Source organism: Ochotona princeps, chromosome 15 (assembly GCF_030435755.1).
Source record: "Ochotona princeps isolate mOchPri1 chromosome 15, mOchPri1.hap1, whole genome shotgun sequence".
NCBI classification, from domain to species: Eukaryota; Metazoa; Chordata; class Mammalia; order Lagomorpha; family Ochotonidae; genus Ochotona; species Ochotona princeps.
In genome coordinates this window covers 6,653,627-6,668,378 of record NC_080846.1, presented here as the reverse complement: position 1 = coordinate 6,668,378, position 14,752 = coordinate 6,653,627, and the positions used below count along the sequence as shown (strand labels likewise).

Genomic DNA, 14,752 nt, shown 5'->3' with positions numbered 1-14,752 from the left:
TGTATGTACTATATATAAAATTATATGTGTGTGTATATATATATATATTTTGAAAGAGGGATCTTCTGTCTGCTAGTTTATCCTCAAATGCTTGCCTGGCCCAAATACTGGAGCAGGCGGAAGCCAGGAGCCAGGATCGGATCTTTCATGTGGGTGACTAGGATCCACCCACCAGAGCCATCACCTGTGGCCTCTTCAGGGTGTGCACTGGCAGGAAGTCAGAATGAAGAGGGCAGTGGGAGCTGAACACAGTCCCTCTGTCCTGGGATGCAGGTGTCTCAAGCAGCCACTTGACCACCATGCCTGCTGCGCCCATGGCTGTTTAAATTTTGTCTGGGTCCTTTTCCATCTCTCTGTTTCCATGGTTCCCACAGGTTCTCCTGCTTCTTCCTGAGACCCTTCTCCAGACCCACAGCTCCCCCCTCCCATGGGATCCCTTAGGAACTTTGGAGGGTTCCCAGACCCTTCCCTGTGGCAGTCAGTCCTCAGGCCAGCAGATGCATGTCCTGGCCCCACACTTCTTGATCCTCCCTCAGCCACATGGGACTCTTGGCTTGGAAGACACGCCAAGCCACACATGGTCTGGTCTGCCAGTGGCCCCAGCTGCTGTGTGGCCTCCCCCACTTGCCCTAATCCCACACACAACTGGCTGTGGACATCGATGGCTGCAGAAATGGACTAATAAACCAATAAACTGACCTCCATGGTTTTAGCGCCAGCCACCTGCCTCCCTCCCCACACATCAATAATGAGTGTTAACTCTGCACTCTCCATGTCCTCTCAGCTGCTGGATGCTCTGGGGGAGGTCAGTTTGGGCCAGTTCACCTAGCTGCCTGCCACCTGCCATAGACCCAGGGGTGTGACAGCAGGAGACAGAGGCCAGTTGGCAGAAACCCTGCAGGACCAACACAGGCTCCCTATGCTATGTCTACTTCGCTGTCCAGGTCCCCATGGCCAGCTCAGCATACCACAGTGAGGGTGCTTCCTGTCTAGCAGCCCAGTGTGGCTGCTGCTCACACTTTCAGCAGCCTGGGAAAGTATGTGCATGTACAAACGCTGAAGCAAATGAGATCCCAGAACTTGGACCATCACCCCCACCCCAAGCCCCTGCTCTCCCAGGTGCATTAGCAGGAAGCTGGATTGGAAGTAGAGTGGCCAGGAATAGAACAGGCACCCATATGGAATACCAGTGTCACAGGCTGTTGCTATGTCACAACACTACCCTCTTCCTTTTAAAAGAAATGTATTTATTTGAAAGGTAGAGTTAGAGGGCCCAGCGTGGTAACCTAGTGGTTAAAGTCCTCACCTTGCATGCACCTCATATGGGTGCAAGTTCATATTCCGGATGCTCCATTTTCCTTTCAGTTCCAGCTCCCTCCTTGTGGCCTGGGAAAGCAGTTCAGGACAGCCCAAAGCCTTGGGACCCTGGAACAGCTCCTGGCTTAGGCTCAGCACAGCACCAGCCGTTGCGGTCACTTGGGGAGTGAATCATCGGATGGAAGATCTTCCTCTCTGTCTCTCCTTCTCTCTTTATATCTGACTTTGCAATAAAAACAAAATAAGTCTTAAAAAAAAAAGAGTTAGAGGGAGAGACATAGACAGAGAGTTCTTCCATCCACTGGCTAACACTCCTCAAAAGGCCTCAATGATCTGGGCTAGACCAGGAGCCAGGAGCTTCTTATAGATCTCTCACATGGATGCAGAGGCCCAAATATCTGGGCCATCCTCTGTTGCTTTCCCAGACACATTAGCAGGGAGCTGGATTGGAACCGGCACCCCTACAGAATGGAGATGTTGCAGGTGGTGGCTTTAGCTATTAGGTCACAGTGCTGGCCCCTTGAATATGTCAAGAATGTGACCTCTCTTACCCGCCTGGGAAGTGACCATGCCAGAACTGCCCCTCTGCCCAGGGGAGGGAAGTTGAAGTGAGAGTCAAGGCTTCTCCTGCCCTTGGCTCTCAGCAACAGCCTCATCTGTGAAGGTGGAGGTGTGGACCTGGAGAAATACACACCAATTAGCTGCCTGAGGCTCCGTATTAATGAACATCTGTTCTTCAGCCCTAAGGCAGGCTCAGTCGCCAGTCACTGGCTGCAACCAAAGCGGCATGTGGTCTGGGGCACTGGATAAGCAGGTGCCAAAGTGTTTTGTGGCTTAAGGGAACCCCAGCTTGGTGACCAGTCAAGCAGCCCAGGCTGGGGTAGGGAGAGTGGGCAGAGTCTGAGGGTGGAGGTTGAGCAGGAGACTCAACCTGGGCTTTTCTGGCTCTGGGTGGCTGTGGTGCTGATGTGGGCAGTGGCCTGGGTACATGAGGGCAGTTGGGATGGCCTCAGGCATCATCCGGCTGCCTGACCCTTGCTCGGGCTCAGCACCTGCAGTAGGCTGGGGAACAGGCTTTCCAAGGGGATGGAAAAAGGATCCCTCCCATGCCAGCATTCCCTGGCACCTGGCCCAAGCCTGAGGCTACGTCTCCAGCCTGAGCTCCCCGGTGCTTGCTCTGCACCAAGGACACATCTGGCTTGGTTTCTGACTGGCTGGCTAGCTAACTGACTGACTGGCTTGGCAAACCTTCAGACCTCAAGAGTACTCCAGCGTGGTAGCCTAGTGGCCAAAGTCCTTGCCTTGCATGCCTAGGATCCCATATCGGCACTAGTTTGTGTCCCAGTTGCTGCGCTTCCCATCCAGCTCCCTGCTTGTGGCCTGGGAAAGCAGTAGAGGACAGCCCAAAGCCTTGGGACCCTGCACTTGCATGGGAGACCTGGAAGAAGCTCCTGACTCCAGATCAGCTCAGCTGAATCTGTTGCGACCTCTTGGGGAGTGAACCAATGCATGAATGCAAGATCTTTGTGTCCTTCCCTCTCTGTATGTCTACCTTTCCAATAAAAATCAATACAATCAGGCCTGGCGTGGTGGCCTAGCAGTTAAAGTCCTCGCCTTGAACCCGCCAGGATCCCATATGGGCGCCAGTTCTATCCCTGGTGGCCCCACTTCCCATCCAGCTCCCTGCTTGTGTTCTGGGAAGGCAATTGAGGACGACCCAAAGCCTTGGGTTCCTGCACTCACGTGGGAGACCGGGAGGAAGTTCCTGGCTCCTGGCTTTGGATTAGCTCAGCACCGGCTCTTGCGGTCCCTTGGGGAATGAATCATCTAACGAGAGGTTTTCCTCTTTGTCTCCTTTCTCTGTATATCTGACTTTGCAATAAAAATAAATAAATCTTTGAAAATAAATAAACGGGCTCGGCAGCGTGGCCTAGTGGCTAAGGTCCTCGCCTTGATCCCATATGGCCGCTGGTTCTAATCCCGGCAGCTCCACTTCCTCTCTGTCTCTCCTCCTCTCAGTATATCTGACTTTGTAATAAAAATAAAATAAATCTTTAAAAAAAAAAAAAAAGAAATAAACAAAAACAAAAACTATAAAACCTCCAGCCTGACTTTCCCTCCTTCTGGCCCTCAGTCACCCCATCCCTGTCCTCCAGCCCCTCAGGACTGGCTCAGCCTGAACTCTCCTCTGCCCATTCAGCAAAGCCCACTGTGGAACCAGTCCAGCTCCATCATCTGCTGTTGGTCTGTCATCCTTGCCCCAGGGATTCAGGTGTGAGCTGGTCACAGAGGCATCTACTCAGGAAGAGTCCCTGTTCCCAACAACTGTGTCCCAGGAGCGCCTGGGATCCTGTGCTTTGGGAGACACTAACCCTGACTACAGGGGCACCTGCTTGGACCAGTCTGACCTTGAACAACACATCCCGTACCCCATTACTGCCTCCCAGGGTCTGCATCAACCAGAGCTGGGAATTGAACCCAGGGACCACTCTGTGTGCTGAGGGCATGTCTTAATCGCTCAGCTAACATGTTCAGTCAGAAACAAAGGATCTTGGCACTGAGAGTGAAATCCCAAATGTGCATTTCTTTTTCCTGCCGCCCCTGGCCCGCCCACTGTCAGTGACCGCTTCGCCTCCCACCAGTCTGCCACCCGTGAGAATAGCTTCTGCCATGCTTGCACTCCTGCCCCCAGCCCACTCCAGCCAACCCACAGCCCACTCACTCCTGTGTCTGGGGCCCCATTTCTCTGGCTGGCTCTTTAGACAGGAAGTCTGTATTGAGGCTGGAAATGGGGTGAGGCCAACGAGCTGGCTGCCTGGCAGGGGTTTGAAGACTGACCTGCAAGCCACCTTCCTTTGTCTGGTACTTGTTTACCATCTAGATGGCCAGAGAGGGAGTTAGTCTGTAGATTCTAGGAGTGGTGGGGGCTGTTCCAGGAGATGCCCCCTTCCAGCCCCAGAGGGTCTGGGAGGGAGGAGGCCTGAGAGGCATCAGCAAGTTAGTGCCAGCATTAGCTTTCCACACATGCACACATGGTAGTCACCCCAGCGTGCCCTGCTCTGCTGACACAAGGCTGCCATCCCAGTGAGTGACAGACCCAAGAGAATCCATGGGGCCTCTGGATGCCCAGGAGATCCCAGCCACTGGCCCCTCAGCTTTGTGTGTGGCCCTTTGGCTCAGACAGGCACACATACTTGAGGGCACAGACCCCCACACCACAACCGCGGGACCTGTTCACTGGCAACAGAGGTTGAGAAATATTGCCTCAACTGTCTCTCCTGGGTGATCTCCCCCCTCACCCGCCACCCCTTCCAGCCCGGAATGGGGTGGGGAGGCCCAAGGGAGCAGGTGCCAAGAGGAGTGGCCCCCTCCCTCCTGATCCTGAACCTCCATGGCTCTAGACTCCCCAGAGGAAGCAAGTTGTGTTGGGGCTCAGGCCCCAGCAGGATCCTGCAAGAGAACAAGCTCAAAGGTCCCCTGGGTGGGAAGTGGGCAGGCTCACCTGGAGGGAGTCAAGTGTGACCTGGGGAGGGGCCTGGTGGCGTGGCCTAGCAGCTGAAGTCCTCGCCTTGAATGCGCCGGGATCCACTATGGGTACGTTCTAATCCCGGCAGCTCCACTTCCCATCCAGCTCCCTGCTTGTGGCCTGGGAAAGCAGCTGAGGATGGCCCAAGGTCTTGGGACCCTGCACCCGCGTGAGAGACCTGGAAGAGGTTCTCTCTCCTCCTCTCTGTATATCTAGCTTTGCAATAAAAATAAATAAATCTTAAAAAAAAAAAGAGTGACCTGGGTGAGGAAGGAAGGGAGAGAAGTGTCCTGCCTGCTGCACCCCTGCATCCGTCCCGCACTCAGCACCCCTGCCACTGGCAGTAGCTTCAGGACCTCCATCCCCTCACCATCCTTGCAGTCCTGGCAGGCTTGGCCCCATTCCCATAGGACCTGGGGGCAGCCCAAGGTCTGAATCTCATACCCACAAAAGGTACCAGCTCCATGGGTTGAATTCAGATCTGGGTGAATGGCTGCTTGGGCTGCTCACATCCCACACTAGTGTGCCAGGGTGCCAGTCCCAGCTCCATTGCTGATCAACTTCCTGCTGAGGCAGCAGGCACTGCCTCAGGACACTGTACCTGCATGGAAGACCTGGAAGAAGCTCCTGGCTTTGGATCAGCTCAGCTCTTGCCTTTATGGCCACTTAAGAGACTGAATAAGCAGATAGAAAAATCTGTCTCTCCTCTCTGTGAAAAAATTTACCTTTCCAATAAAAATAAATAAATGTTAAAAGAAAAATGCTTCTGTAGTTTGGATCTGAGTCCCAGCGAACTGAGAGCTGAGGGCCATGCTGTCCTCCGCAGGCAGCTGGGGTCTCTAATGAGGTGCTTGAGGCAGGGCAGCACGCGTCTCCAAGGAGACTGGTCATCTGTGAGGTCTGCAGTCGGAGATCTCCCCAGGAAAGAGCGGCAGGCCAGGTTCAGGCTTCCCTTTGGCCTCCCTTGCAGCCAGAGCCCAGACCCCCGCCCCAGTGACCCTGCCTACAGCAAGGGGAGCTGCTGTGCCTGCAGACTGGGGTGGCCATTCCTGGGAGGACCAAAGCTTTCATCTCTGCCTTCAGTCTCCCACCTTCCCCACCAGGCTCGTCTCCCAGGGACCATAACTGTGCTCACTCTGGCAGCATGTGCACTGAGGCAATGACCACAGCTGGGTGCCCGAACGCAGCTTTATTTTTTTACAGCTCTGGAGGGCAGAATTTTGGAAGCACTCTCAAAGGGCTGTAGTCCAAATGGCAGCAGGGTCAGCTTCTTCTGGATCTGTGGGGCCAGAGCCGATTGTTTCTCTGCCTCTCCTGGCTCATGGAGGCAGCCTGCACTCCTTGGCTCGCGGCCCCTTCCAGCAGCGATATCTGTTTCTTGCTTCCGATAATCAGCCTACTCCTCTTTCCTCACCCATCTCCTGCTTCCCTCCATGGGACCCTGGTGACTGCACGGCCCATCCGAACACCTGGGGCCCTGTACCTCAGGGACATCCACAGCTAGAGTCCCTCCACCAACTTCGGCCAGGGTCACATACCCTGGAACTCCTAATGGACATTCAGAGACCACTCTCTGCCTCCTGTCCCTTGGCTGCCAACCGTCACAGTCCCTGGGGGTCAGGGGCTGGGAAGAAAGGGGCAAGAGGCTGCATTGGGTTTGGCAGGGCCTGGGCACTGCCAACCCTCCCTTTACAAACACAGAAACTCCTACAGGGTCAGGGGACGAGCCTCAGTGTTGGCGTTGGTGACAGGCCTAGGGCCAACCGGGAGGCCCTGGTGGCTGTCTTTGGTTTACCCTAAGCCTGTGTTGTGTGGACTACAACAGTTCTATTGTGGGGAAGGAAGAGAGAGACAGCTCTTGGGATGCTATGAGGTGTGTGAGGCCCACTGGGACACAGCATGTCACAAGTCACCCAGGACCCAAGTGTGGCTTCAGAGACTAGTCCGATGCTGCAGGAGCCGGACAAGCAGGTGGGGGATAATGGTCCCAGCTCACAGAGAGGATGGAGAGCAGGGGTGGGGTGTGCGGCGGTGGGATGGGGTGAGCTCAGTTCTGAGGTCCTGGAAATCATGCTTCTGTCCCCCAGCATGTGGGGACAAAGGTTCTGGCCCTACAAGGGCAGTTCCCTGGGCTTGGGCCCGGGGCTGTCACTTAGTAATGAGAGCACTGGGGACAGGGAGGGGCAGCGGCAGGGTCCCCTCTTGCTACCTCTTTTCAATATTCTGCATCTGCAAACTGAGCGACGTGAAGCTGGCTAGCAGGTCAGTCACCTCATCCACCTGTGGAACAGAACCCGGGGTCTGCACTAGGGTGCCAGGGACACTCACTCACCGACCCAATGTCACATATCCAATCATCTGGGGGTGGGATGTAGGGTGCAGCCCGAGGCCGCAGCCTACCTGCTCCTTGGTGCTGGTCATCTGTAGCCGGGTGCACAGGTCATCGAGCCGTTCACGCTGCTCGTGGCGCCCCAGGCGCTCCAGGTACTCCCGCAGCATGTGGATGATCTGGAATGAGAGTGCAAGCCAGGCTGCCTGGGTGCCACTCAGGGCCCCTGCCGACAGGGCCCCAGGCCCATGCAGGCAGGAACCATACCAGGAGCCAGAGGCAGGTGTGTGCAGGAGGTGGGGAGGGCAGCTGTGTGAAGGGCTCACCAGGTGTCTGGCACTCCTCACCTGCTTCACCTCCAGCCGCACGGCCTCCAGGCACTGGGAGTGGCCTTCCTGCAGGATGCTTAGCTTTGACTTGGCCAGGTGCAGGGGCGTGCGGCCAGCGCGGTCCAGGGCATCCACACGGGCCCCTGGGAGAGCAGGCAGAGGAGCACCCTGGGTAGCAGGGGAGAGACCGGGGGTGGGGCGGGAAAGCAAAAAGACTACCCACCTCCTCGGAGTAGTGTGGTGATGACGGGGACATGGCTGGTGCAGGCCGCTGAGGAAGAAAGCAGATGGGAGAGCTCAGTGACCATGGTCTTGGCCCTGTGTCCTCACGCTGGGGCAGGGCAGGGCTGGGTCTCTGAGCATGCCTGTGCCAAGTTCTGCCCCTTGAGCAGTAGTCAGCAGGGCAGCAGCTGGCCAGGATTCTACCTCCGTTCCCGTGCAGTTGAGCACCCTGAGGCTCGCCTGCCACCTGTCCCAATATGAGTGATAGTGAGTCAGCGAGGCCACAACCAGCTCAGGCCTCAAGTTATACTTGCCCGGGGAAGGGTGTAACTGAGCCAGCTGTGGCTGCCAAGCAGTAATGCCCAGTGCAGAGCTGATTGCCAAACGATGGGAAAGTCAGGGACACAGGCTGCTAGGAGCACTGCTTCGGGGCTTGGATTGTCCCCACACATGGTGACAGTGTGCAGGGGCAGAAAGCCAAGCAAGTGTTCCCCAGTGACTTCTGAGGTGCTTACCCAGGTGGAGTGGAGTGTTCCCCAGCCCGTCTCGCTGGTTGGGGTCGGCCCCGTGGTCCAGGAGCAGCTGCACTGCAAGGAGGGATCCCAAGAGGGCCTGTGAGGGGTGTCTGTCCACCCCCACCATTTGTCTCTGAGGGAGAGAGCTGAGCACCAGGTCCGATGAGGGACCCGGCCTTGCCAGCAGCTTTGCTCAGAGTGTGGGACATGATGCATGGCAAAACCCACCCCTGCTTCCCCAGTTGTCACTCACACTCACACTCACGTGCCCGCAAGCTGCACTTGCTAAGGATGAAGGCCTTAAATAAATTGAAAGGTGACACTCAGGGAACACCAAGAACACCAAGAACACCAAGAACACCAAGAACCCGTGGTCTGCCATCCGTGTCCAGAACACCCAGTACTGAGGTACAGGAGCCAGCTTGCCGGGCCAAAGTCCTGACCTGACATTTCACGCACGAGAGAAATTCACAGCCTACAAGCCAGTTTCTGCCTAGGAAATGCAAATGAAACCATCAGGAGATGCTATTAACCCAGAAAGACCCAGAGAGAAGCTGGGTGAGGGTGTGTCTCTCAGCTTCCCAGCTACTTTGGGAGACAGGCTGGTGGCACCTGCTACAGCTACAGGCATGCCTTGGCAGCTCACACCGCGCTTCGCCTCCTACAGGTGAGTCATGGAATGGCCTGGTAAAGGCTGAATCCAGGAAATGATGTAAATGTCCCTCATCAGCAGGATGGGACAAGGGGTGTGTCACCTCATGTGGGGACCAGCACAGCAAAAGGCAAACTCGGGGAGACCCAAGCATGGTGCCCACAGACACAGCAGTGGAGGAACAGAGCATGTGCAATGGAGCACACAAGGAGGCAGGAGGGCTTCCACTGAGGTGACCTCCACAGGTAGGTCACACCACACGTGCAAGGGGACAGCCTGAGAGGCATTCACCATCCTAATCTGGTGGCAGTTCCCCCCGCCCCAGCCAGTTTGCACACACAGGCATACACACACACACACACACACACACACACACACGCACATACACAAACACACACAGAGAGTCACGGTTTAGAAGCTAGGTCACAAAGTTTAACTTCAAGGCCTGGGCTGTGTCCCTCCGGGGTCTCCCCAAGCTGCAGCTCCCTGCTTCCCATACCTGGCAGTACCAGCTGCACAAGCTGAGGGAGGGTGCAGGGCAGTTCAGTTGGGTGCCAGCTCTGGCAGTTCGGCAACTGGAGGCCATGTGGGTGCAACGTCTCGCATAATCCAACCCCCAAAGACTTACCGATCTGGTCATTGCCATTGCAGGAGGCAAAGTGGAGAGCTGTGCGTCCCTTGTCGTCGGCTGCACAGGGGTCCGTGCCATCTTCCAGCAGCTGCTGCACTGGCCTCACCAAGGCACAAGGCACAAGGCACAAGGTGGTAGAGAGGGAGGGCAGGACAGGCGGCAGGGTTAGCCCAGCTGCAAGCCCTGCAGGTGGCTGAGAGCTGGCCCCTCCTGAGGGCTGGCTGCCTGGTGACAGGGCTGTCCTGCCCAAGGGCGTGGCCCGAGGTCCCTGATCTTTGTAGGGACAGAAAGTCACTGGGGACTCCTGGCCCTCATGATGAGGCCATTTGAGTCACACAGACCCCCACATGGACTCGGTCACCCAAATGCCTGTCTTAACTCTTGAGTCTGACTCTGCTCCTTGGGGACAGTGCACAGGCCCTGTATAAACACACTGTCCACAGCAGGGAGAGCAGGAGGGGAGAGTAAAGGCCTAGACATGGAGCCCAGTTCCCCAGCCACTGCCCCTGCCCCGGGGAGTGGCCATCAGCGCAGTCCTGCCACCCCTGAGTGCCACTAGGATGAGGAATAGACGCACATTCCCCTACTGAAAGCCACAGAGGCAGGAAGATGGCCGGCATTATGCACTAATGGTCACGTTCAGCCTGAGTGCACCAAATTGCTGCCCACCAACATCATCATTTACAGCCAGGACCACTTTCGTCTCTTCCCAGGGACCTTGATTGGAGCTCCTGAGCCACGGGCCTCAGCTTGGCCCAACCCAAGTGTCACAAACACAAATAAGTACTTAGGGCCTGGCACAGTAGCCTAGCGGCTAATGTCTCCATCTGCATGCACCAGGATTCCTATCGGTGCCAATTTCTATCTCTTCTGCTCCCACTTCTCATCCAGCTCCCTGCTTGTGGCCTGGGAAAGCAGTCGAGGACAGCCCATAGTCATTAGACCCTGTACCCATGTGGGAGACGCACAAGTAGGACAGCTCAGCTCTGGACTTCGTGGTCATTTGGGGAGTGAATTAGCAGATGGAAGATCTTTCAGTTTCTCCTTCTCTCTGTAAATCTGAACTACAAATAAAAATTATCTTAAAAAATTAAAAAAATAAAGAAATTGAAGGCTGTTCTTGGATGAAGAAAACGGTCGTCTAAGTTGTCCTTGCTGTCTGCCACCACCCCAGCCACCAATGAGGGCTAGAGAGCAAGAAGGAGGACTCAGCCAGCAGAGTCCTGGTCAGAGTCAGGTGCCACCAGTTCAGCATTGTGCCAGTTGCTTGTCCTCACCAAGCAGCAGGTGGTGGCCCTGGGCCCATTCTCACCACAGTCAAGGTACCACCAATAGGAAGATTCAAGTGGAATGTCCGACCCTTTGGTGACGTCGTGCTAGGTGCCAGCGACCTAACATCATACATAGGGCTAGCACAAGGGAACCGTGCTGGGTGCCAGGGACCTGGCAGCAGACACAGGGTCAACACCAGGGAGCCCAAAGAGTGAGGAATGCTCTGCCATTGGCAGCAGCAGGTGAAAGGTGAGCCCGTGGGCAGGGTACAGGATCTGTCCCAGTGTGACCTCTGCAAGGTGCCTATAGGAAGTAACGGGTCAGCTCTGGGCAGGGGGTGGTGATCAGGGCAGTGGGTCGCTGGTCTTCCCAGGTGTCACTGACCTGGCTTGTTCCCTCCTTTACCAGCCCCGGCGCCGCTGGTGCTTACTCACCTGTTTCTACATCATTGGCGTTGGCAGAGTCCCTCAGCCTCTTCAGTGCTGTGGAGAGTACAGATGTCACTTAGGAAACCGCTATGACAAAATGAAGACAGGACAGCATCTTGGGTGACCCACCCCTCAACCACAGGGCTCTCACGGTTTCAAACAAGGGGTCAGGACATGAGCGGCACTACCCTGGGAACAGGCAGGTGTGTAGACAGGATCTACTGTCCCTAAACCCATATTCTTCAGCCAACTGGCCCAACTCGGGGAGCCAGACCTCGTCTCTGTCCCTTCTGATGGCTGGCAGCACAGAGCAAGCTAACCCCTGAGGCCTATCATCAGTAAAGGAGGCGGAGTGGCTGTGCCAGCTGAGCGGCTCTGAGGACAAAATGAGCTGTTGCATGTGGAGACTCTGCAGGCTGCTTCCATCAACAGACCATCCTACACTTGCATTTGCCTCCAAAAAAGGTTGGCCTCAAATAGACTATTTACAATTAGGCCATCAGGTTGATCATCTGAATTTTGTAATTCCTGAGAAGAAATGTATTTCCGGGACCTAGCCCCAAGGCTCAGTGACTAAATCCTCACTTTGCACACACCGGGATCTTATATGGTTGTCAGTTCGTCTGCCAGCTGCTCCACTTCCCATCCAGCTCCCTGCTTGTGGCCTGGGAAAGCAGTAGAGGACGGCCCAAAGCCTTGGGACCCTGAAGCTCCGGGCTGAGATGGGCTGAAAGTAGACCATTGCAGCCACTTGAGCAGTGAACCACCACAGATCTTTCTCTGCTTCTTCCTGAACTTAGTCCAGACCTCTCAGTGGCAAGACTTCCAGATCCTCGAGCCGTCCCTGTGGTCTCCCAATCACCACTGCTGCAGGGATGCGGCCCCAGGACCAGAGCTGGACAAGCAGCCCTGCATCCCACCCAGCAATGCCAGGCCAGATACTTCTCTACTTCATCGTCTATACAGCATTTTCAAGGTCTCAAACTTTTGTTGTTGTTGTTTTTAAAGATTTATTTTTACTTGAAAGGAAGAACTACAGAAAGAGAAGCAGGAGGGCCTGGCGCCGTGGCCTAGTGACTAAAGTCCTCGCCTTGAACGCACCGGGATTCCATATGGACGCCAGTTCTAATTCCGGCAGCTCCACTTCCCATCCAGCTCCCTGCTTGTGGCCTGGGAAAGCAGTGGAGGACGGCCCAAAGCCTTGGGATCCTGCACCCATGTGGGAGACCCAGAAGAGTTTCTGGATTCTGGCTTCAGATTGACACAGCTCCAGTCATTGCAGTCACTTGGGGTTGAATCATTGGACCTAAGATCTTCCTCTCTGTCTCTCCTCCTCTCTATATAAATATCTGACTTTGCAGTAAAAATAAATAAATTAAAAAAAAAAAAAAAAGAGAAGCAGGGACAGAGTTCCTTCGTCCGCTGGTTCAACTTCTCAAATGGCCACAACAGCGGGAGCTGGGCAGAACTGAAGCTGGGAGCCAGGAGCCTCTTTTGGGTCTCCCATGTGGATGCAGGAGCCCGTTCACTTGGTGGTAGGAAATAGCGCCCAAACCCAAGCACCAGACACAGCGGACACACAGGTCTTTATTTGTGCAGTGGGACACGGAGAAGAGGAGAACCAGGAGCAGCCAGAATAGGGAGTGTGCTTTTTCTAGTATAGGGGCAGGTACTAGCAGTAGAGGGTGGCGGGGATAGGTAGACATGGTGGTAGGCGGGGCCAGGGATATGGGTCACAAGGGATTGGTGGATAGGGCTGTCAGGGAACTAAAATGAGCTCGAGATTTACAAAAATCAAATCACAACTGAAACTACAGGGAAATGAAACCTAAGGGAAACAACTGTTTAAGGCAGCTGTGGGTCTAAAATGGCGGGGGTCTCATGGTCTTCCTGTCACACCCTTGTAAGGCGGGCGCTGTGTCCATTTTACAGATGGCAAACCCAAGGGTGACAAGGGTTGCTCCTGGATACACTGAAAGCACTGGATCCGATTAGGAATTCTCAGTTCACCAGCTACTAAGAAGCGCCCAGAGTGTGAAGATTCAGGAATAACTCAGTGAAAAGAAATTGGTGCTTTGAAACATGCAGGACGCACAGCAACTACATGTGGAAAGGTTGTTAAAACGAGACCCAAGAACCCAGCGGGGCGCGGGTTCCAGGGTGGCCCGCACGACGCCAGCAGGCTCACCGCGCCCCGCCGCGCTCCACCCCGCGCGTCTCACCGTGTGTCTCCTTGCCCATGGGCCCGAAGCGCCGGTGGGCCCTGGCGGCTCGTCGCAGCCGGCCGGCGGGCATCTTGCAGCGCAGCTCGCCGCGCGGCTCAGCATCCTCCTGCCACACGACGTGCAGGTAGCGCACCGGGGACTGGGACCCGCCGGCCGGCCGGAACTCGAGACGTGGGCCATCTCCCAGCGCAGACCCCACGAAGGACAGGAGGCCTACACCGCCCGTCAGGGGCTCCGGCGCCACCGCACACTCGCCCTCCGAGCTCGAGCGGCCCGAGCGCGGCTCCTCGTCCGCGCCCCCGGCGGCAGCTGCCATGGCAACAGCTCGGCGCCGGTCTGGCCGCCGCAGCCTCGTTCCTGACCGACACAGGATCGGATCCACTTCCTTCCGCCCCGAGCTTCACAGTCAGTCACTCGCCTGGGGGGCCGGGCTTACAGCCTACCGTCGGGCGTGGGCGAGATCTGGCCGTCTGGTGACCAATGACAACGCCTTAGCCGAAACTCCCAGAAGTCAATCGGGAAGGGAAACTGGTACGAATAAGAGGATTGGACAGAGTTCCCGGCAGCGTGAGTGGCGGACGTAATAACCAATCCGAAATTAGAGATGCCCAAGGTCTTTCGCCAGACGTCACTACCGGAGCCAATAAAAGCTGAGTTTAAATCGCTTTCTTCTCTCTATTCCCATCCCCCAGCGTGATGAACATAACGGGCAGATGCCTCAACCAATCACAAAGAAAAATGAGGAAGCCACACTCTTCTCGAGATACATATATATATATTTATATTAATATATATAAACGAATGGAAAGAGACTTCCCACAAGTGCATAATGTAAGCAGGATAGGGGAAGTGTGGTGAAACTTTGAGATATTACGGTATTACCACAAACTATGAACACGTTTCTAAATGCAAATTTCCTTGTATTTGGTTATGTCCGTCACCACCCCCCGCATCAATCCCTGATCTACTTCAAGTAAAATATGTCTTAGGTGCGGTCAAGGCCAAGGGCTGGTCACTGCATTCGGCACCGAAAAACGGGCCCTGAAAACGGGAAGTGTGCTGTCAGGCGTGGACCATGTCCTGACAGAACAGCCCATAGACACTTCTAGAAGCTGGGCACGAAGGTCCGTGTGTCACATGCAATGCGCTGCTGTCAGAGGACAAACGCTCTTGGGACCCTTTTTGTGTCCAGCAAGAAGTGCTGGTCTCTGCAGCACTGTCCACCCTCTGGCTTCACACCTGTGCCATACGGGGGGAAGGGCTGTCCCTAGGCTGGCACACAGAAATGAGTGGGACACGTCCCAGC

At 55.5% G+C, this 14,752-nt stretch overlaps 1 protein-coding gene across 2 annotated transcripts; it reads right to left on the bottom strand.

Annotated features, from left to right (window-relative positions):
- Nucleotides 1–6,017: 6,017 nt before the first annotated feature.
- On the bottom strand, nucleotides 6,018–14,022 carry ANKRD54 (ankyrin repeat domain 54). 2 transcript variants are annotated; one of them, XM_058673064.1, is made up of 9 exons: nucleotides 13,608–13,758; nucleotides 13,444–13,509; nucleotides 11,228–11,275; nucleotides 9,519–9,617; nucleotides 8,239–8,310; nucleotides 7,725–7,772; nucleotides 7,520–7,644; nucleotides 7,244–7,351; nucleotides 6,018–7,123 (listed from the first exon to the last, which is right to left on the bottom strand). In XM_058673064.1, exons 1-9 carry the CDS (start codon nucleotides 13,624–13,626, stop codon nucleotides 7,049–7,051), a joined length of 660 nt encoding a protein of 219 aa, XP_058529047.1. In that variant the 5' UTR covers nucleotides 13,627–13,758; the 3' UTR covers nucleotides 6,018–7,048. The 2 variants fall into 2 exon arrangements, with proteins under 2 accessions (XP_058529047.1, XP_004589573.1); XM_004589516.3 differs by having other exon boundaries at nucleotides 13,444–14,022.
- Between the last annotated feature and the right edge of the window lie 730 nt (nucleotides 14,023–14,752).